This window comes from Notechis scutatus, chromosome 3, assembly GCF_049901735.1.
Source record: "Notechis scutatus isolate UNSWTSFEM ecotype Mainland chromosome 3, rNotScu1.2, whole genome shotgun sequence".
Taxonomy (NCBI): Eukaryota; Metazoa; Chordata; class Lepidosauria; order Squamata; family Elapidae; genus Notechis; species Notechis scutatus.
Window position 1 is genome coordinate 115845089 of NC_142011.1, and position 27139 is coordinate 115872227.

The 27139-nt window shown below is 41.5% G+C and overlaps 1 protein-coding gene across 4 annotated transcripts in view; it reads right to left on the reverse strand.

Moving 5' to 3' along the window:
- The window catches only part of LOC113426383 (protocadherin alpha-5-like), a 239202-nt gene that overhangs the window by 58470 nt on the left and 153593 nt on the right, over positions 1-27139 (reverse strand). The window contains exon 1 of one of the 4 annotated variants that reach the window (XM_026688738.2): positions 23404-26472. The exons of the other annotated variants lie outside the window; for them this stretch is intronic. Within the exon in view, the coding sequence (XP_026544523.2) occupies positions 23404-25827 (2424 nt within the window). The 5' untranslated portion in view covers positions 25828-26472. Of the gene's footprint in view, positions 1-23403; positions 26473-27139 lie in introns of those variants that run through there. 4 annotated transcript variants of the gene reach the window in all.

Sequence of the window (27139 nt, forward strand, 5' to 3'; positions counted from 1 at the left end):
CAGTCTGATCCCCCCGTACCACTGTTGATTGAGGGTGAACAACATTTCGAGGTTAAAGAAATTCTAGACTCTAGGAAATGGAGGGGTTGTATTCAATATCTTGTAGCTTGGAAACATTTTCCTCCGTCCTACGCTGAGTGGGTTAATGAGAAAGACATTAGGGCTCCTGAACTGCTTAAGAAATTTTATGCCAAATACCCTGATAAACCATAGAGATGTATGCCAATGTTAACATATGATTATTTTTTCTTACAGGGACAAATGTCCTTCTTCTAGGGCAGTGATCCCAACCTTCTTATGCCGCGCCCGGTATCCCCAACCTTTTATTCCGGCATTGCTGGGCGCCGCCATCTTTAGATGGCTTCACCCAGAAAAGCTCACGATGCCGCATTTGATGAAAGTGCTTCCAGTGAGCTTTCTACCCGGAAAAGCTCACCGGAAGCACTTTTCATCAAAAAGATGGCGGCGCCAGCAAACCAGCGCCCGGTAGGACTTGTTCCGCGACGGACCGTCCGCGGACCGGTGGTGGGGACCCATTCTAGGGGGTCCGAATGTCAGCCTCAAGATATCTTCCTAATAACTATATTCTGTCTTCTAACTATTGCATATCTGCTGCTATGCTAATTTACTTCTTTCGGCTGTCATGAAACGGTGGGAGGGGGGAATCTTGGAGGGGAAGAAGGCAGGAGGTGTTTTGCATTCCTTTGCTGGGTTAGCAAGGGGAGGGGGGATTCTTTTCTTTAACTTTCCATTTCTTCACTAGCCTTTATCCCTTTTTGCGCAACTGCGAACTTTTATCAAAATATGTCAAGGTCAACTGACAATAGCCTCATCACCACCTGGAGATGACCACATGATCATATTCAGAAGATTTAATTGGAAGAATCATTTGAACTTTGGGGGGTGGGAGCAATTCTATTCCTTTGTATATGTGTTCTACCCGCCAATTCCTTAGTTTCGGAATTGGCTCTGTCGGTTCCACTTTACTTTCCAGTAAAAGAATAATTCTGCTCTACACCATGGAGTCTGAGTATTTCTTTCTTGGGATTTAGAGGGACCACGGTCTGACAGGGGGGGCAATGTATTTTCCAAAGCAGCAGAAGGCAAAACAAGAAGCAATGGATGGAAACTGAGCAAAAAAGAAGCAACCTAAAACTAAGGAGAAATTTCCTGACAGTGAGAACAATTAACCAGTGGAACTGCTTGTCTTCAGAAGTTCTGGGTTCTTAAAGTTGCTAAGGTTGGAGACCCCTGGTATAGGGTCCCTCCAAGGATTATTCTGACACCTTTCCCTGGCCCTCCACTCATATTTGGCATCCTCAGTTTTCCTGCCTGAGCAGAGGGTTGGACTAGAGCAGGGGTCGCCAAACTTTTGGACCTCAGGGACCACCAAACTCATAAGTTTAAATCCCGGGGACCACTAATATGAATTTTGACTAATGGTGGCTTGCTGACGTTGGTGGGAGAGAGAGAGAGAAAGAGAGAGAGAGAGGGAGGGAGAGGGCGAGAGAGAGAGAGATCTGATCTAACCTCTCTCTCTCTCTCTCTCTCTCTCTCACACACACACACACAGGCAGGGGTGGGATTCAAATTTCTTAAAAACCGGTTCTGTGGGCGTGGCCTAAGTTGTGGGTGTGGCTTGGCGGTCATGTGACTGGCTGGGCATGGCTTGTATGTAAATATTATAAATATTTATGTAAATATTGAATTTTTTATAATAAAAGAGCAACTTTTACCCAAAATCAGGCAAAGCAGGCAGGCAGATTAAGTTGCTCACAGAATCACAGATTTACTTAGAGATCTATGATTCTGCCATCAGCTTCCTGCATTGAATAGAAGCTTCAGTCCTAAGGAAGGTTCGGTTCTGCTTAAAAGCAGAGCCAAAGATCTAAAGATTAGCTAGAAAGCATGAAATCCAATGTTTCCTGCTTTCTAGTTAATCTAAATTTCCCGGCACAGCAGAGCAGCTGATGGTTGGAAGAAGAGAAAATAGGAAAAACAGCAACTTAGCAGGCAAGTTTGCCAGGAAAGGAGTGAGTGGGCGAGGAGGGTTCCCATGTGGGCAGCGCAGCCTTGTGTTTTCGTGCAGCCTGGATTAATTGCTTTGAGGGGTGCTCTGGGGGTGACATTTCTCTGCGGACCACCAAAACTTTCTCGGCGGGCCACAGCCCATCAGTTGGCGACCACTGGACTAGAAGACTTCCAAAGTCCCTTTCAACTCTGTTATTCTGTTATTCCTAAGTTAAATAGCTAAGACCCTCATTGGGACCCTATCTCTTTTGCTCCCCCTGGACTAATGGGTTAAAGAGCTGCCTCTAGACATTCCTTTTAATAAGATTTTTAGAAACCTGCAGTTGAAAGTTCTTTATGTCTCCTTACCCTGAAGACCCAATTTCATTTGGAATTTAATCCAAACTGCCCTTGATTGCCCTTTTAGCATTTCTCTTGATACTTCTCCAAAATGCACCCCCAAGAAGGCACATCTCTCTCTCCCCCTCCCTCCCCCCTCCCCCCACACACACCAGAGGTTGGATTGGATATCTCTCTCCCTCCCTCTCTGCTTTAGGCTTAGAAAGTCTGCCAAGTGCTGCTCCTCATTTGGCAATGCTCAAGGAGAATTAGGGGCTAGAGACAGTTGACATTCTCATCTCTGTAACAGGAGAGGCTGTCAGAAAGACTTTTTTGCAGGCACGCAATGCCTTCTCAGCCCTCAACACTAATGAGAGATGCGGCTCTACTGGCTATGATAGAGAAGCTTCTCATTTTGTACAAACCATCTGCTGCTGGCAGATACACACTTATGGGTGGCATGAGTGGATCCATTCAGGGAATGGAAGTTTTGCCGCTAGCCTGGCAGCCTTGCTCGAGCCACAGGGTTTTTTTTAAAAAAATATTTTCCCTAAGGGGGGCTACCAAAATGGGAAGTGTGCCTCTGCCTGCATGACTAGAGGGAGACTCTCCACCCTGCAAAAGCCAATGGCTTGAAAGCAGATCCTCTGTTACCCCACCACCCAATTTCCCCGCTGCCTTCCCCACAAGGGGATTGCAAATTCAGCATGCCATTCAGGTGGGAAATGCCTGGAACGCAATAAAGCCCACCCACTCACCTCCTGCTGGCAGGCTGGCTAATAGAGTGAGAGGAGAGATAGAGAAGGGGAGCCGATCGGAGCCCTCCGAAAGAAGGGGGGTGAAGTAAAGTGCATGTGCTTCAGCATGCTGCGGATGCCCTCGCTCCCCCCTTTGCCTGCCTTCCCTCCTCCTGCGGTCTCCTCAGTGCTCGCTTGCTCATTCTCCCCCCTCCACAGTCTACCTAGATAGCAGGTGGAGCCACATTGCCTTTTGCAAGCCCGCTGCTGGTGAGGGCTGGCTTTTTGCATAGCTTTGTCCAGCTATGGAGGGGGGAGGAATGGCTTCCTCCCCAGGCCCCCATCCATTTTACCCCTGACAGCTGGACAAAACTAGACAAAAAGCCAGCCCTCACTGGCACCCATCTTCACCAACAGCGGGTTTGGAAAGGGCAATGTGGCTCCGCCTGCAATCAAGATAGACTGGGGAGGGAGAGAGCATGAGCAAGCCAAGGTCTTTTCCTCCAGCCTTTGCCCAAAGCCCCTCGCTGCACCAGGTTGAAGTTTGAATTTCTTCACCCACTCCGACCCACGTGTACCTTGGCAGCAGGAGTTTCTCTCTGCCCCCTTTTCCAGCTACTGGATCAGGGAGATGAACCTAGCTTTGCTGCCCATTGCATTGCAAATAGGAATCTAAAAGCCGAGAAAGGCAAGTTGCGCTTTGCTCCTGCACAGTAAGGCTGTCACTACCACCCACCTGCACCTCCGCCCCCGCATATTGATGCCACAGTACCATTATCTTTAGGGAGCTGCAATCTCAAAGATTGTGCGGCAAGAGAAAAGGCAAGAGAAAAGGCAGCCGTGTGTGCTGCTGCTGCCATTCCAGAGGGCTGCCTTGGGAGCGAGGGGGAATAAAGAGGCCAACCAGCATGCAAAGGTTTACTTGTTTGCTTTGCTGTCCTGCCTCCACTGCCTTTTCTCGGCTCCCCTCATCTTGCAGCCAGCTTTCTCATTTAGGAAGCCACTGTAGATCGGGAGAAAAAAGGCATTTCATTTCACTTTGCAAGAGTAGAGGTGGGGCAGCAAAGCCAGAGATGCTTTGGCCTGTTGGCTGGCCTCCTTATTTCCCCTCTCTCCTGAGGCAGCCCTCTGGAACAGCAACAGCAGCACACATTTTTTGTTTTCTCCCAAAGGCAGGCAAGCTGGCTGGCCCTCAGAGACAGTGTGGTCAAGGCAAGCCAGGGAGCCAAACGGGGATCAGTAGCAGCTATGCTGGGTAAGTGGATGAGGAGGGGCAGGGTGGGGCAGCAGTGGGCAGGGTCAGCCAGAAGTATTGCTACTGGTTTGCCAGAACTGGCTAGAACTGGCAGAATCCCACCACTGCTTCTGGGGGACGGAAGTTGATTCAGCCATTCCAGTACTGTTGCATTGCCATGAATTTACTGAATTTTATTTTCATGTACCATTAATATATTGATGTTTTTTCTTTGGGTAGAACATCCACCCAAATAAAAATAAAATTGAATGACAAATGTGGATTATTTGATTATTCAAATAATCAAAATACAGAATGTAATAAAAGCAATTAACCAAGTTAGTTATGTATCTAATATACCAATGCTTAATAATCAACATTTTGTTCTCTTTTATTAGCAGGATTCCAAACAATGTGCAAAAGATATGTATTTGCAGGGGGACATCTGCTAAAAATTATTTGAATACAGATGCTATTACTGCAAGACAAAGTTAACAAAATGCTTTAAGATTCCAAAGGAATGATTTTCCAGACCTAAAAGAAATCTCTATAAATTTTGAAGAAACCAAGAAGAACACAATTGCTCATTCAAGTAATATTCAAATCTCAAAGACATTTAAATGCTGTACCTGCAACAAAAGTTAATGCAAAATATCCTTGTTTAGGATTTCAGCCAACCAGATTCCAAGATACTCCGTTTCATTCCCATTCCCTCCATTAGTTTTCAAGGTTTTCCATCAGGCATTGAGTGCCCTATGGCCAAACATTGTTAACTTCTTTCTGAGTTGCTTTGGGTTTTGTTTTGCCCCCTAAGACGTTTCCTCAAATATTTATTTCTGCATATATTAAACTTCCTATAGGTCTTTTAATGTTCCGGTTTTGGCTACGAGGTTGTTGGCGCTCAGTAGCTGATTTCCAGACTTTCTTCTAACTAAACTAAACCAGCTAGAGGTACCTGAATACACTTGAACGTGGATCATAAGCTTCCTAACAGACAGGAAGCAGCAGATGAAGCTAGGCAGAATCACATCTGATACCTGTACAAATTAGCACAGCCCCCCCACAAGGCTGTGTGCTTTCTTCACTTCTCTTCTCCCTATATACCAATGACTGCATCTCAAATGATCCATCTGTTAAAATAGTGAAGTTTGCAGATGATACAACAGTGATTAGTCTCATTCAAGACAATGATGAATCCACACACAGAGGTTGAACAACTTGCCTCGTGGTGAAACAATTTTGGAACTGAACACATTCAAAACTGTAGAAATGGTGGTAGACTTTAGGAGAAACCCTCCCATACTACCACCTCTTACAATACTAGACAACACAGTATCAACAGTAGATACCTTCACATTTCTAGGTTCTATTGTATCACATGACCTAAAATGGACACCTAACATCAAAAACAACATCAAAGAAGCACAACAAAGAATGTTCTTTCTGCGCCAACTCAGAAAGCTCAAACTGCCCAAGGAGCTGCTGATACAGTTTTACAGAGGAATTATTGAGTCTGTCATCTGCACCTCTATAACTGTCTGGTTTGGTTCTGCAACCAAACAAGACAGACACAGACTTCAGAGAGTAATTAGGACTGCAAAAAAACAATTACTACCAACCTGCCTTCAATAGAGGTATAGTGCACGAGTCAAAAAGAGGGCTGTGAAAATATTGATAGAGTAAGGGAGTTCTTCAAACTGGTTATTGATATCAGAAACATCTATTTTAATTATTTTATGGGAAGAGAGTGGAGGTGCTCCAGCATCTATGGCAGTGATTGTACTGTTGTAACTAGAAGTTCTTTCATGATCAAGGAACTCCTCAGTGACAAGAGTACAAGAATTTTTGAAAGAGGAAGGCTGGCAGGCACAGTAAGGCTGTCACTACCAAGACTTTTACCACTATCCAAGTCAGTAACACTCAGTACAGCTACTACCGTTCCAAGCTAGGCATCCTCAGAAACCGGGCTGTACAAGGAAATCAGCACCACTTCAGGGGCATTATCATTGGCATCCAGAATGTTAACGATCACCTTGCAGTGACCAGTCATAGCAACAGAGCCCTTATTCGTGGCTTGCACATAGATTTTATAGGACATGTCTTCCTCATAGTCCAAAGATCCATTGATCCTCACCTTTCCTGGTACTGGATGCACAGTGAATAGTTGACACACTTTCTGTGGAGTGTAATTGCTAAAGGAATATAGCAAGTCATCATTGGAACCCTTGTCTGAATCCAAGGTCTTCAGTTTTACAACTAGCATGCCTGGGTCTATGTCTTCTAACAGAGTCACCATGTAAATGCTACGATCAAATTCTGGGCAGTTGTCATTGATATCTAAGACCTGCACAGAGATTTGGGCAGTGGCAGATTTGACAGGATTGCCTCCATCCAAGGCGACCAGCATCAGCTGCTGGTGAGTGCTCTGTTCTCTGTTGAGGGGTTGGAGCAGTACCAGCTCTAAGAGTTTGCTGCCAGGCTTCAAGTTCTGCAAATCCAGCCCAATGTGCTCGCTGGGGGTATGCTCGTAGTTTTGCACCAAATTGGAACCCACGTCAGGATCTTGCACACTCTCGATAGGAAAGCGAGACCCCGGCACAGCAGATTCACTGATCTCTAAGCGGTACTCCTTCCAGGGGAACCTGGGGGCATTGTCATTGATGTCCAGGATCTCCACTTCTACATCATGAACTTGTACAGGCTGCTGGACCACCAGCTCTGAACTCACACAGGGCTTCCTGCTCGATTCATTGCCTACCATGGCGCCTTGTGGCAGCTCTTCCCTTACATAGTAGACAAGCTGCCCAGTGGTGGGTCCCAGGCGCAGCAGTGGCAGCAGCAGCAGCAGGAGAAGCCTAAGCGTTTCTGCCTGACGCAGGCACCAGGAGCCAAACAACATCATAGAAGTGGGGAAGGCGCACTCTCAGGAGCAGCGAGAGGAGCACATCAGCAGGGCGCTGTCTGAAGCCCCTGACACTGCTGCCAACGCCGCTCTGTGATGGTCCGCCCAGGTCTCTCAGTCCGGCCTGCAGCTGCAATAGCTTCGTCCCTCGAGGGCAGCCTGGCTTCTCCATTTCCTTCTTCATTGGCGGGTGACATGGTCACTGGCTTGTTTCTTTGCTGCTGCTGTTACCATTGGGTTTACCAGGAGTGAGTGGAGAGGTATGGCGCGCTCAGCTCGGCTGACTATGTTTCAGCACTTGGTCTGGGAACAGCGACTAGGAGGTGGGCGGGAGGCAATCGAGAGCAACCATCCAGACTGATCTGGCAGCGTGCAATCGAGACACAAGAAGGGAAGGCAGGTGAGGCGCTCATTCCCTCACTCTCAAAAAATACTCGGCAGGATCCATAAGATGCTGTCTCTCTGCTCACTGCACTTTGCAGGCCTTGGTTCTGGGAAGTTTTTAAGCTATAAACAGCAAGAATTGAAGCAGAATTCTTGCCTTCCAAAAGCTCCAGTTTTAACAACTCCTTGCCCCGGACCCCCTAGCACTTAAACTGCAATTTCAGGCAGGGAGATGCCTGATCTCCAAACATTTCTTGTTCCAGACTCAACTCCAAATTTGGGATTCAGTTACATATTTTCTTTCTATCCTGCATTAAGATACCAATATTAAAGCCAAAAACGTAATATTTTATTTCTGACAGATGATAGTTAACAGTTAAGGTACTGGACTAGTATAGGGAAATCCAGTTCCAACCCACTCTTGGCTTTGGGCCATGCATTCTCTCAGTCCAACATTTCACAGGGTTGTTGGAGAGAAAAAGAGAAAAAGCCTTGAGCTCCTGAATAAAAGCCTGAATATAAATCTAATAAAGAAATAAAATATACATTAAAAAGAGACAACATAGAAAAAGGGAACATCAAAATCACTAAAAAAGAAAAAAAGCATTGAAGTATTGATATTTAAATTAACTTTCTGTTGATTTATTTAAAGCTTTAAATAAATAAATACATTCTGTGAAGGACATATTACGTGCACCAGCATCACCCAATCTATTCCAGGCAATTGAAGGCTCCTACAGTAAGAGAGGGAATGTTCACTAAAACAATCACTAGATATTGTTTAAGAATCTGAAAAACATCCTGAGTGCTTTTAAGTCAGACTAGTCAAAATAATGCTTCTAAGTCCACTGAACTATCTTCTGAAGTTTTGTTCCAGCATCAGGACTAAAATTGTTGAGGCATGCTGCTGTCTCTCAATTTCTTTTCATTTCATTTCCTTAACCCTGGAGCTTAGGAGAGGATATTAGCCAATAAAGAAGGCAACATTTTTATTAGTGCTGCTATGGAGAAATTGGAGTTATGCTATCATAACTTGCTATCAGCTACGCCTCATATTTAGGGAAGTTCATAGTTAGACAGATAGGAGGATGCAAATCTTGTACATTGTCTGGCTACAAAGCTCTTGATTGAACTTTTGATGGCTAATATAAAAACCTTTTGATTTTGTTTGTTTTGAATTTGCCAAATGTACAGGTATGCATTGTGTACATTAATACTGTTGAGCTTTCGGATGAATAACGGCATGTAAAAACTACGTTGCTTTCTTTCTGTTTATTGCCCTCCATAGAAAGGCAGCCAAGTGCCTTACAACCAAGGCAGCCAAGTGCCTTATAACCAAGTAAGAAACAAACAAACAAACTCAAGCCAATAGCTAGAGAAGTATACCTTATGATTACAGTTGTAGTATTCATGAACTGTGTTGAAGTGACTCCATTTCTGTTGCATACAATCTGCAGAGCTCTCTTCTGTGAGGTTTGTGCAAATATTTTTTTACAAAAATCATCATTCCTTGAGTCAAATTTTCCTTATTTAAATTACCACATCACCTATTTTATGGTCAGAGGTTGAAAAATTAGGTGACATTATTTTTTTCCAAGTTCTCTTTGGTCCCTCTGGCAGAATTCTCAAAGTATTTTGAGATTTATATTCGGTCAGAATACAAAAAAATGACATATTCAAACTGAATGTCTGCTTTACTATATCCCTCGGAAAGAGATTCCCCTCCTCCCTGATCTCATTCACTCCCTTAATACTCCTGAAATTAGATAAATATGCAAATATTGTTGTTTTCTACCATCCTTCTAACTTTTCCATGATCATTTTAAGACATTTCCATATTTTTATTTGGTTTGGACACGGAGAGCAGTGCATATCAATCCTGCAGGTGATACAAAAGTGAAGGGGAGAGCTAATGTTCTAAAACACAGAAATATTTTTGTGAAATTAAAATAAGGGCAAATAGAAAGAGGCAGATTTTATAGGTCAACAGGCTGCATTATCAACAGGAATAGCATTCCTAATAATTGGATTGTTTCTTTTTGTACAATCATATTAAGAGTCATCAATGATGTCTCCTCAGCAAAGTGGGTGGAGGTATTATCTGGATGCCACAATCAAACATTTTCATTAATTATTTAGATTAAAGATGGAAACAAATCTTCACAGTTTGCGCTGGTTGGAGTAACTAACATCTTTGAAATTAGAAATAAAATGGGAAGCAATCTTGATGAATTAGAGAAAGGGCTGAATATAACAGAATTAGATTTTGATGAGAGAAAAATGTAACATTCTTCATTTAGGAAATCAAATTCAAATGTACAGATAAGGGACAGTGGATTCCTGATTTCATAGTTCTATAAAAATTGAATTGACAGGAAATAAACTATAAATCAATAATTATTTATTTATAATTCATTATTTGTAAATTAACTCTGTTGTGCATGGTTTAGATTCCTCCCAAAGTATTTTGTCAGTTATGGGCTCCATGCTTTAAGAGTTCAGGGAAATTGAAATTATATAGTCCAGCATACTGTAGTGGCCAACAAAGTATCATAACAGATTTCTCCCATCCAAATTTCCATCAGCTGATATTGAGAATAATGCAGTCCAAATATATTCATTACATGTAGTAGCCATGTAATTTTTATAAATAACATTTTTTAAAAAGTATATTATTTACAATCATTAAAAATACTAATAATCAATGAATATTTTTTCTAAAATAACGTATTATATTCATAGATAACTTAGCTCCTATAATATACTTGATTATTTTCTCTTTTTTCCTATGTTTATCAGAAATGAGAAACAGCTTGTGAAGAAACAATTCTTGACCATGTACTATTGTGCAGGGAATAATATTGCACATTTTATGACCTAGTTCCAACTATGGTGGTATACAGTATCTGCATCTATCTTATGGTGGTATACAGTATCTGCATCTATCTTGTTAAGTGAAACCACACAGAAATGCTCTTCTACTTAGAAAATAGAATGAGAAATGTGTTAGCTTTCCCTTGGCAATTTTCTTTCTTTCTTTATTGTATTTTTTATTTCATTACTACATTATTTGTTCGCAAGGCATTATTTTCCAGGTTTCTATCTACACGTATCTGAAACAAAGATTTACACTTCAGAGAAAAATTGGACAAAAGTCTGTTTCCCCATAATTTAAATAGTCTCAATGTGTCATAAATAATAATGGTTCTCATTAAGATTGTGTTTAAGAAGTTATTGTAGAGTTCAGCCATATTAAGCAGGACAAATTAAATTTGGAGCTAAAATTATACTAGCACTTATAGAATCCTTGCATCAATTTTTTTTTCTCAAAGTGTCTGATCTCAATTCTTTTCTCTTAAATTGCTCATTAGCACTAATCTCTTACTTTCCTTATTTTTATCTCAAAGCTCACCTTTAATTATTAAAGTTGCAACGAACCTGAAAAAAATCACTACAGTTACAATGTAAATTATTCATTTTGGGAAATTCTTTTATAGTTTTAAGCATGGAAATTCCATGCTCTTGTCCTTATATGTATCAACCCTTATGTTCAGCATATATAAGATTTAGCTTAACCTCTAACTATAAATTAAGCTTTCAGTTATAGGTAATAGAACCCGAGTTGATAAAATCTTAGCCTGTCATTGAGTTGCAATGCTGCACTAAAAAGCATTTGAAGGAGAAGATAGACCATCACTAAACCCTACTGTCACTGTTGCTTTTTTCAACCCCTTTCTCACATATTTGTTCAGGTCATGTGGTGCTCTACATTCATTTTCTGGCTGCATTAAGGATAAAACATGGCTTATTGAAACAAAGTACAGAAGGCAATAGTAATTTCAGTCATGAGACCTGATAGGGTTGTTCATTATGGAAAACAATTAATTTTCCTAGCCAAAAAGTACCAGTAGAATATTACAAATAAAGGTACTGTTTATTTACAAATTTAAATGTAATCATAAAACATCAAATATTGTCATCAAATATTTCTTAACAATTTAGTTTCCCACACCCTTCTTTTGTCTTTCATTGGCAGAAGGGTTTCTGAGAGTACTATAACAATAATCTGAACAAGCATCAGTTATGACGTCTATTTTTAAATTCCTGCTTTGATTCTATACAGTCTGAAACATTTCCACTCTCATAAATATCTTATATAAAAATATTTCTTTTAGATTTCATCTTCTGTCAGCAACAGGCAAAAAAAAAAGACTAAGGAGGTAGAGTATTCATAAACCAGATTGTAAGGAATGAAATTCAAAATCCCTGCATCTAATCTTAGGACATCTGAAATTGTAAATTTACCTGGTGATGATCTAAAATCAGGGGTGGGATTCAAATTTCTTAACAACTTGTTCTGTGGGTGTGGCCTGATTTGTGGGTGTGGCTTGGTGGTCATGTGACTGGGTGGGCGTGGCTTGCTGACTGGGCATGGCTAGGTGGTCATGTGACTAGGGTGGGCATAGCTAGGTGGCCATGTGATTGACAAACCAAATATAAGTGGTCCTCGCTTAACAGCCATTTGCTTAGCAAATGTTCTAATTTACAACTGACCTCCCCAGAGCTACTTGACCTGTTTTTGGTGTTTTGACAGCCACACACACACACACACACACACACACACTTATGACCAGTTATAACATCCCACACAGTCTTGTGACTGAGGTTTTCTATGTTTTTTGCCAGTTTCCAACAATTCCTTCTGGTTTCCGGTTAAAAATGCCCATTGGGGAAAATGGACTTGTTTAACAACTAGTGTTTGATTAATGACCACAAGGTTCACTTAATGGCCATGGTGTTTGCCTCACCCAGGGGTCTGCAACCTTAAACACTCAAAGAGCCATGTTTCTATTTTCTTTTAAATAGGTATCTCTTTCTTTTTTTTCTCCCTCTCTCTTTCTCTTTCTCCCTCTCTCTGTTTCTCATTTCTCTTTCTCTCTCTCATCTATAACTGCTAAGATTGGAAGCTGTTTTTTTTATAATCCTATTTCTTTGCAGTTTTTTTCACACACATCTGTGTATATGTATCCAATACTCTTTCTTCCTTTCTGCTATGTATTCAAAATGGGCAGTGATTTTATGTGTGTGTGTGTAGCATGTGTATATGTGTGTTATTGATGTGTATGGATATGTATATATATTTCACTTTTAATGTGTACCAGTGTACTTAAAGTAAAAAATGACAATAAAAGTTATCCTATCTTCATTCTTTCCTTCCCAACCCCATTCCTCCCCACACCCTATTTTATATTGGCTTCCCAGCCAAGTACTTACCAGGTCTGATCCTGTTTAGCTTTCTAAAATCAGCCTACTGAAATAAATACCAAACTAAACTGCCCAATAATTTACCTACCATCACTATCCTGCACCTGATTTCAGTGTAAACAGCCAATCTGCAGTATTACTAAATTTTGCAAGGCACCTGCTGCATGTTACTCTCTTCCTTGATAATCTAGTCCAGAGGTCCCCAAACTTGGCAACTTTAAGACTTGTGGACTGGTGGACTTCAAGCAAAGCTGGCTGAGGAATTCTGGGAATTGAAGTCCACAAGTCTTAAAGTTGTCAGGTTTGGGAACCCCTGATCTAGTCTTAGCTGGGCAAAACAGTCTGGAGTCACTGGCAAGAGCAGCTCAGCATGGAGAAAAGTTGTGCGTCTCCCCATATTCCTTTCTCCGTGAGCAGCCTCGTCCCCTCCTCCTCATTTGTGAAGCGTGCTAAGTTTAAAGGTACTGCGAGTGGCTGCTCGCGGAGAGAGGAATATGGGGAGACGTGTGACTTTTCTCTGTACCAAGAGGGCTGCTCTCTCTCTCTCTTTTTCGCCTCCACTCTTGGCACGGAAAAAAGTCAGTGGGAGCAGCAGTTGAGGCGGTCAGTCACACGTCCCGGGGCTCATGCTCACCATACCTGCAGGGAGTGGGGGATGCAGCAGCAGTGAGGTGGCAATGGTGATTCCGGCATTGTCGTGGCTTCCAGGACCAGTCCCCCCCACCCATCCATCCATGCATTCACGTGGTGCATCAGGGCTTCCAGGCTCTGCTCCCTGCAGCTGTCCCGGACTTGATCAAGGGGCACCTTGCTGACACGAGCCTCTCCACGTGTTCCTTTCTGCTGCTGTTGATGGGAGAGCACGAGTTTCCCAGCGCAGCGGAAAGCTTCCAAGTCCCCCTCCCATTGGAAACGGTTCCCAGGCAAGCAGAGAGAAGCAGGATTCAACCTGGATTGCTTCTCTGCTTGCCCAGGAGCCATTTCTAATGGGAGGGGGACCTGGAAGCTTTCTGCTGTGCAGCAGCAGGTGAGACAAGTGGCCGCTGACCTGGCCAGAGCTTATATGAGCCTTTCCACGTGTTCCTCGGCGGAAGGTAAGTGGTGGGGGAAAAGCAACGGCGGTGGCAGCAAAAGGCAAGTGGGGGAGAAGGCGACCAGTGGCAGCAGCAAAAGTCAAGTGGGTGGGAAGGGCTTGCAGAGCCTCACTCACCCAGGGAGATCAATAAAGGCGGGGCTGCAGCGGAAGGCAGGCAGCAATGGCTGGCCTGGCGGGCGCGCAAGAGCAGGCTGCATGCAGCAGTGTTGCGCATGCGTGCAATGTCGCACATGCATGATAAGGACTGACAGGCAGGCAGCGGAGCAGGCGGAGAGGGGCGGGGCCAGCCAGAGGCCCAATTTACCAGTTCTCCGAACTACGGAGAATCATAACAACCAGTTCTAGTGATCCGGTCTGAACCAGAATCCCACCCCTGTCTAAAATGATAAAAATATAAACTGTTCTTTGAACTGAACCTTACTGGTGATTTCTTGGCAACAGAAAAGAAATGGTTTGTTGCAAACAACATTCTCAATTTTTTATTTTATTTTTTACTTTTCACCTAGTCTACAACCTTGGAACCTCTTGGTAGTTTTCTATCCAAGAATGAAGCAAGCCTGACCCTATTCTGCATAAAAACATACAAGCCATAGCAAGAACAGTCAAATGCTGTCATTGGCTAAGACAATAAATAATCCAACTTTCCTGCAACAATAAACAATAGACATGTTTATATTTGGTCCATGTTTGTTAACTGAAGGGTAAAGGGCTAGTTTTCCTGAATAATTCTAGAAACAGGACCAGATTTGTATGGCCTATAAACCTCTGGACTGACACAAGATGGGTCCGGCTATTTTCTGAGCTGAGGATTTGGTTGAAAAGTGAGTCAGTCTATTTTGCAGAGCCTTACAACTCTTCAATTCAGAATTCCAAATAAGATAGTTAATGTAAATAAATCAGTCAATTAAAGTCATTGGCTTGAGGGCAGCTTTTGTGCAATTATGTCAAAAGCCATGCATGATCATGGTTAACTTTTGGTCCAGCCATTGTCTCTCAGTCTGCCTACCTCACAGTCTGTGCATATTGCTTACTCATCTTGACTGAGCCAATTTATAAATTAATTAATAAATATAATAAACAAAAATATTTAAAAGTATCAAATAAAATCCTCAGAACAATTCACAAATGAGCTTGCTGGTCTAAGTATATATTCAAACTGATGACTGGAGAACAAGCAAATTATTAATTAAAGATTGCACATTTTCTAGTGAAATAAAAAATCTGAAATAATAGAGAACGTTAATATTGTTTACAATAGAAATAGAAACTCTTTATGGCTGATCTTCAGTTCTATTATAGCTTTATAATTCATGGAAGCAAAATGTCATTATTAGAAGGCTTTCATAACATTTAGGTAATATTTCTAAAGAAATAATCTAAATATTGTTAGATAACATTTCTAAAGAAACATTATTTTTTAATGTAATAATCAAAACCTAAACTGTATAGCATTGCATTCCATCCTTCCAAGGTGGGTAAAATGAGGACCCAGATTGTTGGGGGCAATATTCTGACTCTGTAAACTGCTTTGAGAGGGCTATAAAGCACTATAAAGCAGGATATAAGTCTAACTGCTATTGCTATAGGTGCATGGTCCAATGCAGTCCAGTCCAGTTTAGTGTGTGCACAGACTATAATTAAGCTTCAGATTTGTCTTTCTTTTGCTTGGCCAAGAAAAGTAGCAAGGAAAGCCTGGCATGGAACTAGCTAGGATTGGGTTTTGCCCATATCAGCCAAGCTAGAAAAGGCGGAACTCATGTCTTTACAGTCAACCAGACTGTCTAAGCCAGGGGTCACCAACCTTTCAGACCTCAGGGACCACTAAATTCATAATTTTAAATCCCGTGGACCATTAATATGAATCCAGAGTGCCACTCGGTAAAGCGCCTGGATTCCCAGTGACAGGATGGGATCTTTCAGGCACTTAGCTTGGCCACCTGTTTCTGCAACATTAAACACTAAAAGAACCATTTGGACCCATTTCCCAAACAAAACACTGGGAGCCATAAAACCTGGGTGGGCATGGCCAACTCGATGTCACTCACTCCCACCCAGTCACAGCCCCCCCAGCCATGCCTACCCAGGTTTTGTTGGTCCTGGTGTTTTCTTTTCTATGGGAAATAGGTATCTCTCTCTGTCTCTCTCCCTTTCTGTGTATCTCTGTTTCTCTTTTTGTCTCTCATATATGTTTCTTTCTGTCTCTCCTATCTCTCTGTCTCTTTCTCTCTCTGTGTGTGTATATCTCTCTCTAGGTCTGTATCTCTCTCTAGGTCTGTATCTCTTTCTGTCTCTGCCTCTTTCTCTGTCACTCTGTCTGTCTGTCTCTCTCTCATTGTGATTCTTTGGTGCTTTCTAGGCTTCGCAGGCACTTCTTTGGCTTTTGTTGGTGCTGGACACACCTTGGGGAGATGCACGATCTGCTCTCCGCCCCGAGACACTCATCTGACCTGGCTGCAGCCGATGCTTTGTGTGTAATGGGCTCCAGGAGGAGGAGGGGACACCGACTTCTCCATTATGAAGCGCAAGGTACTGCGCGAGCAGTGGGCAGGCCATAGAGGCTCCAACAGCAGCGGTGGAGAGAAACGTTTGGGTCAGGCCAGTGTCTTAGGGCAGAGGGGAAGTGGCACATCTCCCCGAGCAACCGAGGTTCACGCAGCACCAAAAAGTGCCAGAAGATGTGCCCGCAAGACCCAGCAAGAGATGAAGCAAGTACAGGGACACTTTGCTCCCACACTGGAATATGGAGCAAGTCTCCATTCACCGCCGTCGCCCTTACTTTCTCAGGCCAGGCGAGGAGTGACTTGGGGGGAGGGCGAGGGGTGGGGCGGGGCAAGCAACTAGTGGGTTCAGCCAACAGGGAGCCACAGCAAGGGGATGAAAGAGCCATGTGTTCTCAACACCCATTGCTTCGGCCTGCCTGCGCCACCGCCCTCTCTTGCTGCAACAGCACCATTACCTTGTTCCAGTGAGGACTGCATTACTCCTTGCATGCTGTACCACCTGCAAAGTTGCATGTTGCACGTATCATCCTCTATGGCAGAGATTTCCAGCCCCACCACAAGCTGCCTGTCTGATCCCATATTCCAGAGCTCGTCACAAAACTGGCCCATTAGTCATCCCAGACAGCTCCTCCACCCAGCTGCGCTGCAGATCACCAAAATTTTCTTGTGGACTACCAGTTGGTGACCACTAGTCTAAGCAAAGGTGACAGATATTTATTTATTAAGTTTATGTTTCTGTTATCTCTAGTTGTGTTAAAAATACTGGAATTCAAGCACAAAGTAAGGAATTTAATTTTTCTTCCTTTGCTTTGAATAGAATTTGATGTCCATATTTTGAATTATTGATGAAAATTTCTCTTTTATATGTACATAAACTTATTTGGTTCAGTAGGATTCTATGGACCAAAAGTGTGGCCATTGAGTTTAGGATTCCATCTAAATTGATGCCTCTTAAGTACTTAAAATTGTTATGAAAACTTTCTAAGCATTCAAGACTCATCATTAATACTCTGCAAGGGTGGCAACTTGTTCCTTATTTTGGGTTCAGTCACCACAGATAAATCAAATTTCACCCAAGGGATCAAATTTTCTAACGTTTTATTATCAAAAAATGCCATTCATCTAGACAGGAAAAAAATTTCTGCCTGATTTCCTTGAAAACCCACTACATTCCTCAAGTATTTCAATTTAATTTAAATTAAATATTTAAAATAGCTTTCTCTTTGATATCAAAGTGATGGAAAAAATCAATATTACCTCAATTTTTTGTGGTCCATGGCCACATATTTAAAAACATTGACACATTGAAATGTCCCGTTTATTAATATTTCTCTGGAAATATACTCCACTAACTTCTTTAGATATTATTAGAGCATTTGATAGAATGGAAGCTGATTGTGCCATGCCCACCCAGCAACCAGGCAGAGAACCCGTTGCTAAAAATTTTGAAGCCCACCCCTGGATTGAATATAAATTAACTTTTATAAGGGATTGGACTAGAAGACTTCCAAGGTCCTTCGAGCTCCATGACTATATGTAATCTCATTTATAATAAAATTAACTATATTGCTGGAGATAATTATGATGAGATTGATATTTCTGCTTTGTTCCTGTTTTATTATTTTATTGTATCTCCCAAACTATATCTTGTTTTTCTTGAAAAATGTCAGCTTCTTTGGAATATGCAAATTTTTCAAATAGTTTCTTTATGTCTATACTAGCCTTGTATATTATTTTCAGTACTTATTTATTAGTAACCTTCCTTTGTGTTTCTGCTTTAGATCTCAACTTCTCATTGGGAGAAATCATACTAAGTCACTATAATGTGCCGTTTTAATGTCTTTTTTTCCCCAAAAAAACCCATTTTTGGAAAATTATTCTTTTTTTACAGTCCTATTACTGCACAGTTCCTGAAGTATTTTCAAATATGATTACAGTAGATAATAATCAGTGAATAAGTTTTATATACAAGATTAGCATTTTAATCCTTCATTCTTCCAAAAAGTATACCTAGCTTTTTCATTATAATAGATTAATATTATTTAGAATGAGATACATATTTATTTTGAATATAATCTTATTTTTATGTAAATAAGGACACCTATATAGGTGTTGTATTTGCTAATGTACATAATAGGAGGAGGGAAAGTGTGCTTATATGTTCACCTCCTTGAATTATTTGTAAAAATAATAAAGGAGGGATATCAATCAAGCAGTAATAAACACTGAAACAAAATGTCTGCTATATGCTATGCAGTTCAGAAGAAATAGTTTAAACTTCAGGGGGGGGGGGAGAAACCCTGGTTGAAAACATTCAATTTACGCAATCAGTGCTGCAAATTTAAAATCCATCCAAGAGTTATTGTTCAATTGTTTAAAACATCTGCCCAGAAGAATGGAAATCCAAGACTACCCAATTCTTTTTATTTGAGATCTGGAATAAATATGCTTTATTCTACCTTCATACAGCTATGAGGAAGCCTAGCACTGAATATGGTCATAAAATGTATCTGGGCATTTCAGTGCACACATTGAAAACCTCACTATGAATTGCTTAGAGCAGGGGTGTCAAACTCAATTTCATCAGGGTTGTTTTTGACCTTGGGGGGCTGGAGTGGGTGTGGCCAGGGAGGGCATGGCCAGCTCAATGTCATTTGTGTCGGGGATATCTGTGGTGGCCCAAGCACTCTGCCAGAGAAAATGGGTTCTGTAGCTCCATTTTCAGCTGTGACAGCCTCCTGCAATCCACTGCCAGTGAAAACAGAGCTTGGGAGAGCCCTCCTTTTTCATTGGCAGAGAAATTGTGGGCCAGTCCTTCGCTGTTTCCAAGGTGGCCCCGCAGGGCCAGATCTAAGCCCCCCACGGGCCAGATCTGGGCCCCAGGCCTTGAGTTTGACACCCATGGCTTAGAGGCACAAAATAAGGCAAGGAACATGCTGTATCAACGAAACTCATTCCTTTTATTTATAGTTCTGCAAATGGCACGTTAAATACTATCTATCTATCTATCTATCATCATTGTCTTTTGGTAATGAATGATAGCAAGAATAAATTAGTAATTCATTTAGAAATATATAGTCTATAAAAACTGCACAATTCATGCAAAACAAAATGCATTTCCCATTTATTTCATGGAGAAAAAAAGAGCACATGCTAAAATCTGCCCCACATCTTAAAAACAATGAAAAATAAAATAAATTCTTGGAGAGATTTCAATATACATGAAGACATAGCTCATTGGTCAGATTCAAAAGATTTATTTCAGTCACAGACTGTAACAAATGTAAATAAACACAATTGGAATTAAACAAGAAATATGATAACAAAGCATAAACATAAATTAAATTATTAATCTAAAATATATAAATTATAAATAAAATTATCTGTATCATTTCAGTGCCAGATATCTATAATGATACAGCAATGAAAATACTGAGGTAATGGCAGCAAAAGACACTTTGAATCTTTGTTGCTTGAATACCTTTACACAGATTCATTGTACCACCATCACAATTCATTGTATTTGCAATTAATGACTATAATAGATACTATTATTACCTTGTAATAATATCAGCATATGACCTTTTATGTTTCTTTTATCTTGGATTAGCCTTAAATCTACCGTTGAAGAATAATAGAAGTAGGTGTATACTATTTTAACTTCAATCAGTTAAACAAATAAATAAATCCCCAAGAACATATTAAAATGTCTTATATGAGTAAATAACAAGTGCAATGCATGTTAAAAACAAATTTGTGTGTCAAATCCTCATCAATTATGAATTTTCTTGGAAAATCATATTCTTTGCCTAAGCTTATAAAACTGGGGAGGGCATTAATTTTGACCAGTTTCATGACTGCACTAGTAAGGATTATTGAGATTTTTTAATCCTATCTTATGAGTTTCAAGGTGGTGAACATATCTAATACTCCTTCCTCTTCCTCATTTTCTCCATAACAACATCCCTGGGAGGTGAGGCGAGTCACCCAGCCAGATTTCATGCCTAAGGCTAAACCAGTTTCTAGCCTGATGTTTTAATCACTAGACCAAAGTAGCTCTCTTTGAATGAAACTTTGAACGAAATGTATTATAATACCTTCATTTCAATGCTACAACAGTACTGAGAATAATTCTTATTGCTAGTGTAATCTGACATATTTTGTGTGAATATTATACAAACTGATTTCAGTTGTATGGATCATGCTTATATCAATTCTCTTATTCAACAAGATGACAACTTCAATGGATGGCACACAACAGACTCTTTAAGGAAGTCAAACTAAGGATATTAATGTTTGTAAATTATTAGATTTTATTTAATGATTTATCCCTGTTAATGGATGAAAGTGCAACCACTAGTCCTAAGACTGGTACAAATGTGGAAGGGCCCTTAGAGTTTTATCCAAAGCTAGCTATGTTTTAACTTTGTAAAGTTAGTGTTAGTAGATATGATTTTTACCAAAGCAACACAAAATTGAAGGACAACCAATTCTTGTTTTATTCAAGCCCTTTATTGATGAAATATATTTCATCTTTTGTCCAAAGTTCTAGAAAAGTTGTAATTGTATAGAATACTACATACTCTGATAATAGCTGCCTAGCCTTAGATTGGTCTGAGATTGCAACTCATTCCAATTTCTGGAACTTAATTTAGAAAAATGCCACTTCATCCTTGCTGGGAAGATTCTTGCTGTATAATTTTAAAAACCTATCCTCCCTCTGAGCTGTTTCTTTACATTATTCTTCAAGAGCCCAGTTATTGGAGCCCAGTTGCTATATACAGTCAAAATCATTTTTATCCCTCCTATCCATTTTTTTAAAATTAGGAAAAGAGTGTTTTAAATTTTCAGCAAGAGTGTTGCACAATCTCTCATAACATCTTGTACTGAAATATTTCCTTGCTATTTGGCCACAAGAACCTATATGCTTGAATCACATACACAACATTTTCAAAGTAACCAGTAATTGTTTCTGGATGCAATTTGACTGGTCTTTTGAAAAGTTTGCTGACTGATCTCCTGCAATACCCAGTATCAATTCTATTATCACAATCTTACCAAGCCATCGCAAAGGGTTGGTCTGAGTTACAGACCAATAATGAGTAGATCCAATTGCCTTCCCCCCCACTTATCCTTCCCACCAAGGAATTTTGATAGGCACATACCAAAATCTTCTTCAAGTTATCCCTTTTCAGTGTAGCACCAGAAAAACCAGTTATGCATAACTTTGTAAAAGTTTTTGAATTGGGGCTGGGCAAAGTGTCATTTGTTTAGCCACTGGACAGTACAAATCTGTTCTGAATTCAGGCTTTGTCTTAAGGCAGAACACAGGCCTACAAATACCCAAAGCCTCTCAAAGAATTGCAAAATGCCTGATTTGTGCTAGAATATGTCTAAGTTTTTTTTTTTCTTTTACGGGGGTGTTTCACAAACAAAACCTAGGTAACGTTTTTGGGATGGCATACCCTTGCTTTGTTCCTAGGGCAGAGGGAGTTATTGGCTCAAAATCACCCAGATGGTTTCACACATAAGGCAGGACTAGAACTCCAGCCTGATGATTTAACCCAGGGGTCTCTAACCTTGGCAACTTTTAAGACTTCCAGCTTTGCTGGATGAGGAATTCTGGGAGTTGAAGTCCACAAGTCTTAAATTTGCCAAGGTTGGAGACCCCTGATTTAACCCACACATCAAACCAACTCTCCTAAAGTATCTGTGGTACCTATTGTATCTTCATTTTGTAAATTTCATTTAAGAAAATACAAGCATCTTTTTCCTTAAAAAGGAGCAACTATAACCATCAATTTTTATATAAAATGGCATAGCATACAGCAATTTTCAGTAAAAACCAAGGCAAGAACAGCCTGGATGGACTAGAATGGGGTTTAATTTAAATCAGTATTTCAAATTGCAAGCCCGTGGTACTTGGAAATTCATAAACAGCATGTGAATAAAATAGTTTCTCCACTTTTCTAATCAGCTGCTATATCTTTGAGATGGAATCAATTAATATTCAATGAGAATCCTAAATAGTACTATCATGAAAGAGGGGGAAAATATAAAAGAGCATATTCTATTCGTCACTGGGTGAGCAGAGTTATGATAACATTATGCCATAAATTTAATGATCTCATTCCAGTTTTTCTCATTTGCAGAAATAATAAATACTAAAATGAGCACTTTTCATTATAGAATAATCAAACATAAATATTGGAAGAACATCTACTCCAACTCTTTGCACAGTGAAGAAACCCATTTCCAACTGACAATAATACAACCTGGGTTTAAGGATCTCTAAGAAAAGAAAATTCCAACATCTCCCAAAAATAACCCCCACTGATATTATTATTATTTTTTGTAATTTAAAGCCATTGTTTCTTGGTTCTCTTGGAATAACTCTGAACAATTATACCCAATCTTCAACATAACAAGAAACTTCCAGAAACTTGAAGATGGCTATTAGGTTTCTCCAGTTTTTTTGTTTCCAAGTTGAATATACATAGCATCTTGAACTGTTCATCATAAGCTTTTCTTTAATCACTGTTTTGGACCCATTCCAATATGTATACCCAGCTCTTTTCTATGAGCATTTCTAAAAATAAGAAAATATATTGAGGGAACAGTTACGCTTCCATCATGACTCTTGTCAGCTCATAGGCTGTACCTATGTCCATCCTGTTTTCTGGGTTATCATTTTAGGTATTGGTTACTGCAGGACATTGGACGTCAAGCTACCCCATTTCATTTATTTTGTTCTTAATTTCCAAGAAGTTGGGAGGACAAACCATCTTCCTTCTGAGAATGAAATAACATCCATTCCAGCCCTTTTTTCTCTAAATCATTTTCTTAATTGTTATTGTTGGATCAAGACATACTTTTTGGTATTTACTTTTCCATCCCACCCAATACCAAGAGAGATATTTGAAAGAGCTGCTTACCACCAGAATGGCATTAAAGTGGTCACTCTTCACCTTCTGTACTTGAATGCAGGATGCTGGCACTTGCAATAATCCCGCCCCCTTGGAAAGGCTCCCGGCATCTCTGTTGGACATCAAGTTGTTATTGCTAGTCCCTACACCTAGGGCTGCCCTATATAAATAGGTGTGCGTAAGTTTCCCCATCCCTGCAATCTCAACCATCTCTGGGGTAAAATTAGAGCTTGGGAGCATGCGCACATTGTACCGGTACTTTTCATACTCATCCGTGGGGCAACAACAATTGCAAGAGGGGTTAGTCCTACAGTGGAAAAGTCGAACAGCAAAAAGGAAAATGATAAATCCAAAAAAGACAAGGGAAAGGCAGCCCAGAGCAATGATCAAGTAGAAGTTCAAGCTAGACAGCTGCTGCCCATGTGTTTCCAGGCTGTCATCAAAGTCTGGGAGTGCTTGTGGGAGAGTGTCAGCTAGTAGGATGCCCAAAGTTACAGTAGAGGAGAGGGAAGGATCCCCATTGTCTGTCACCAAGATCACCGCTTTGTGCTTGATGGGGTCACTAGATCTCAATGAACGACTAGTTCTAAGTTCCCCAGAATTTGGTAAAACCTGAAATAGGCTTGTGTCAGAAGAGTGCAGAAGGTGGTAAGAAAGCCAAGCATTCTGCCCACTGTCTGGGTCATGGGCCACCACCTTGGTCACTAAATAGTTGGCATTTGCCAAGCGTGGCACAATTTCAATCGCCACTGAAGCATTTCTCACATCTGGATACAAGATGACTGGGGCATTGTCATTTTGGTCTATGATGGTAACACTGACAATAAAAGTAGCAGTCAGAATTGGGAAACCATTGTCCTTTGCCTCTACTTGGAAATGAAAAGTTTGGAGTTGCTCAAAGTCAAAAGTGTCTTTTGCATAGATGATTCCATTGTCTGCATCAATGGCTAAATATCTGGACAAGGAGCTGCCCTGGATATCAAGGTCCCTGAGAAAGTAAGATACCCGACCATTCTCCTGGAGATCTGGATCAGAAGCGGACATCTGGAAAACAGATGCCCCAGGCTTATTGTTCTCTGCTATGTAAATTTCACGCATCTGGTTGAGGAATTTGGGAGGATTGTCATTCACATCAGCAATCTGTACCCAAAGTGTTTTCTGAGTGGCAATGGGAGGGGAACCCATATCAGAGACAGTGACTGTAATGTTGTATTCACTGACCCGTTCTCGATCAAGATGACCACTTGTGATCAGGCTGTAGTAATTATCAAAAGAGGACTTGAGTTGGAAGGGGATGTCAACAGGAATCTTACAAATGATTTTCCCATTCTCACCAGGATCTTCATCAGTAATACTCAAAAGAGCCACCACAGTGCCCAGCAAAGAATCCTCTGGGATGGGGCTGGACAGCGAAGTGAGTGTAATCTCTGGAGCATTGTTGTTCACATCAGTAATTTCCACCAACAGTTTGGCTACACTAGACATGCCAAAGACTCCTTTATCCCTTGCCTCAATGAACATCTCTAGCAGGGGCTTTTGGACATTTAAAGCACCGCTGACTTTTATCTCACCGCTTTGGGGGTTGATGCTGAACATCTTCTGTAGCTCAGGGGATGTGCTGTTGCTAAACGAGTAGAAGACCTCTCCATTCTGACCATAATCTAAGTCTGTGGCTTGCACCCTAGTGACCAGAGTGCCTCTAGGAGAGTTTTCCAACACGCTGGCCCTGTAGACAGAATGCTCAAAAGTAGGGGCATTATCATTTGTGTCCAGGACAGTTACCACAACCTGGGCGTCTCCAGACCTCTGGGGGTTCCCTCCGTCTTTAGCTGTGATAGTAAGCCTGTGTGTGGCCTGCTGCTCCCTATCCAAGGGCTTTTCTAATACCAGTTCAGGATACCGGCTCCCATCCCCGCGAGTCTGCATTTCCAGTCTGAAATGCTGGTTGGGGCTTAGACTGTAGCTCTGGACGCTGTTGATGCCTTCATCGAGATCTTGGGCGACGGGGAGAGTAAACCGAACTCCTGGAGCCAGGAACTCGGCGACATTCACATGATATTCCTCTAGCAGAAAAGTAGGAGTGTGATCGTTCACGTCCAATATTTTAAACTGCAGTTTATAAAGTTCCAGGGGGGTTTCTAACACGAGTTCGTAATTCAGAGAGCAGGTAGGTTCTTGTGCACAGACCTCTTCCCTGTCGACGGGCTCGTTAACAGACAAAGCTCCGGTGCTCGCATTGAGGTTGAAATACTGCTTACTAGAACTGGTGATCATGCGGAATCTGCGGAAGGGCAGCCTAGCCGCATCGATGCCCAAATCCTGTGCTAGATTCCCGACAGGCGCGCCGCGCTCAGTTTCTTCGGCGATGGAGTACTCTACTTGTCCACGCACGGTGTAGAAAATAAGGCAGCACACTACTAAATAGACCCGCATTCTTTTTCCCTGGCTTCCTTCCCGCTCACTTCCCAGCAGATCGAGTCAGTCGTAACATAATCCCCCGTTTTCAACAAAGAGCTGAAGTAAGCGATGCCGCAGCCGACGGGAGAAAAGGCCAAGCCATGAAGCCCGCTTGCTTAAATGCAGCACGGGGAAAGCACGGGCTCTTCCAGGCGCCGGCCGAAGACATGGCTCGCCTTTGGCCAGTGCTGAGCCAGCACGAACTAGCCCTCCGCCGAGGCAGCCGCCGCTGATGCCGCCGGCTCGAGATGAGATCATGTGCAAAGAGAAAAGCCCTCCTGTACCGGGCACGGCACCACCCTGGGCCACAGCGCCGCTTAGAGGCCACTTCCACAACGGCGAGATCCGTAGCCCTTCCTACTGCATCACGAGGTCTCCGGGAAATGGAGAGGCTCCACAGCGGAGCGAGGCGAGCGGAATCGCCGAATCTGCAAAATCATGGGCTGTGGGAGAGCGCGTCATCCTCTTCTTCTCCGTAATTGACCGAAAATGGAGCCGTTTCAGAAAAGGAAAACATTTCTCCGACCGTGGGTCCTGGTTTTTTCCTCAGCTGGAAAAAAACAGCCAAACAAGTCGAAGCGGAGTGTAAAAGGGACGCTTATCTCGAAAGGGCAGTGGCTCGAAAGAGATCCAAGATCAGCAAGTGCCCTCTGAGGGGGCTTCGTTTAGAAAAGCTGCCTGAAGAAATAATGGGATTTTTTTTTTAAATAAAGAGTCTCTGTTTCCTCCACTGTCTTGCGGCATATAATTGACCCCGAAGTAATTACATGTTAAGCCTGAAAGCCAAAAAAAAGACCATAGGAAATAATAGCTGGGAAAGATAGTCCGCTCATCGTAACTATGTCAAAAATGAACTGATAAAATATAAACATTATTCTGAAATGGGTTGAAATTATCCACAGAAATAAAATTAGTTGAATTGGATTGCTACTTTTGCTGTATTGTTTAGAAAAACAGATTATATTACGTTACAAACGGGTCCGTCCTTTAAGCCACTGAATTCATCCCAAGCATCCAAATTGAAGTGTCCCTGACAGATGACTGTCCAGACTCCAGTATTTCCAGACACTGGAGGTTTTCCAAAAATGGACTGAACAACCATTTGACTGGGATGGCATAAGCCTTCTACTTTGAACAGGCAGTTGGACAGAAAATCTCTGCAGTCCCTTCCAGCCCAATGATTCTGTGATTCTGAGTCCACATTCATAAGCACATGCAACCAGTGTTCAATCACAACCTATAATTCTATAACTTAAAACACATTATTCTATATCCTACCAAATAGAAT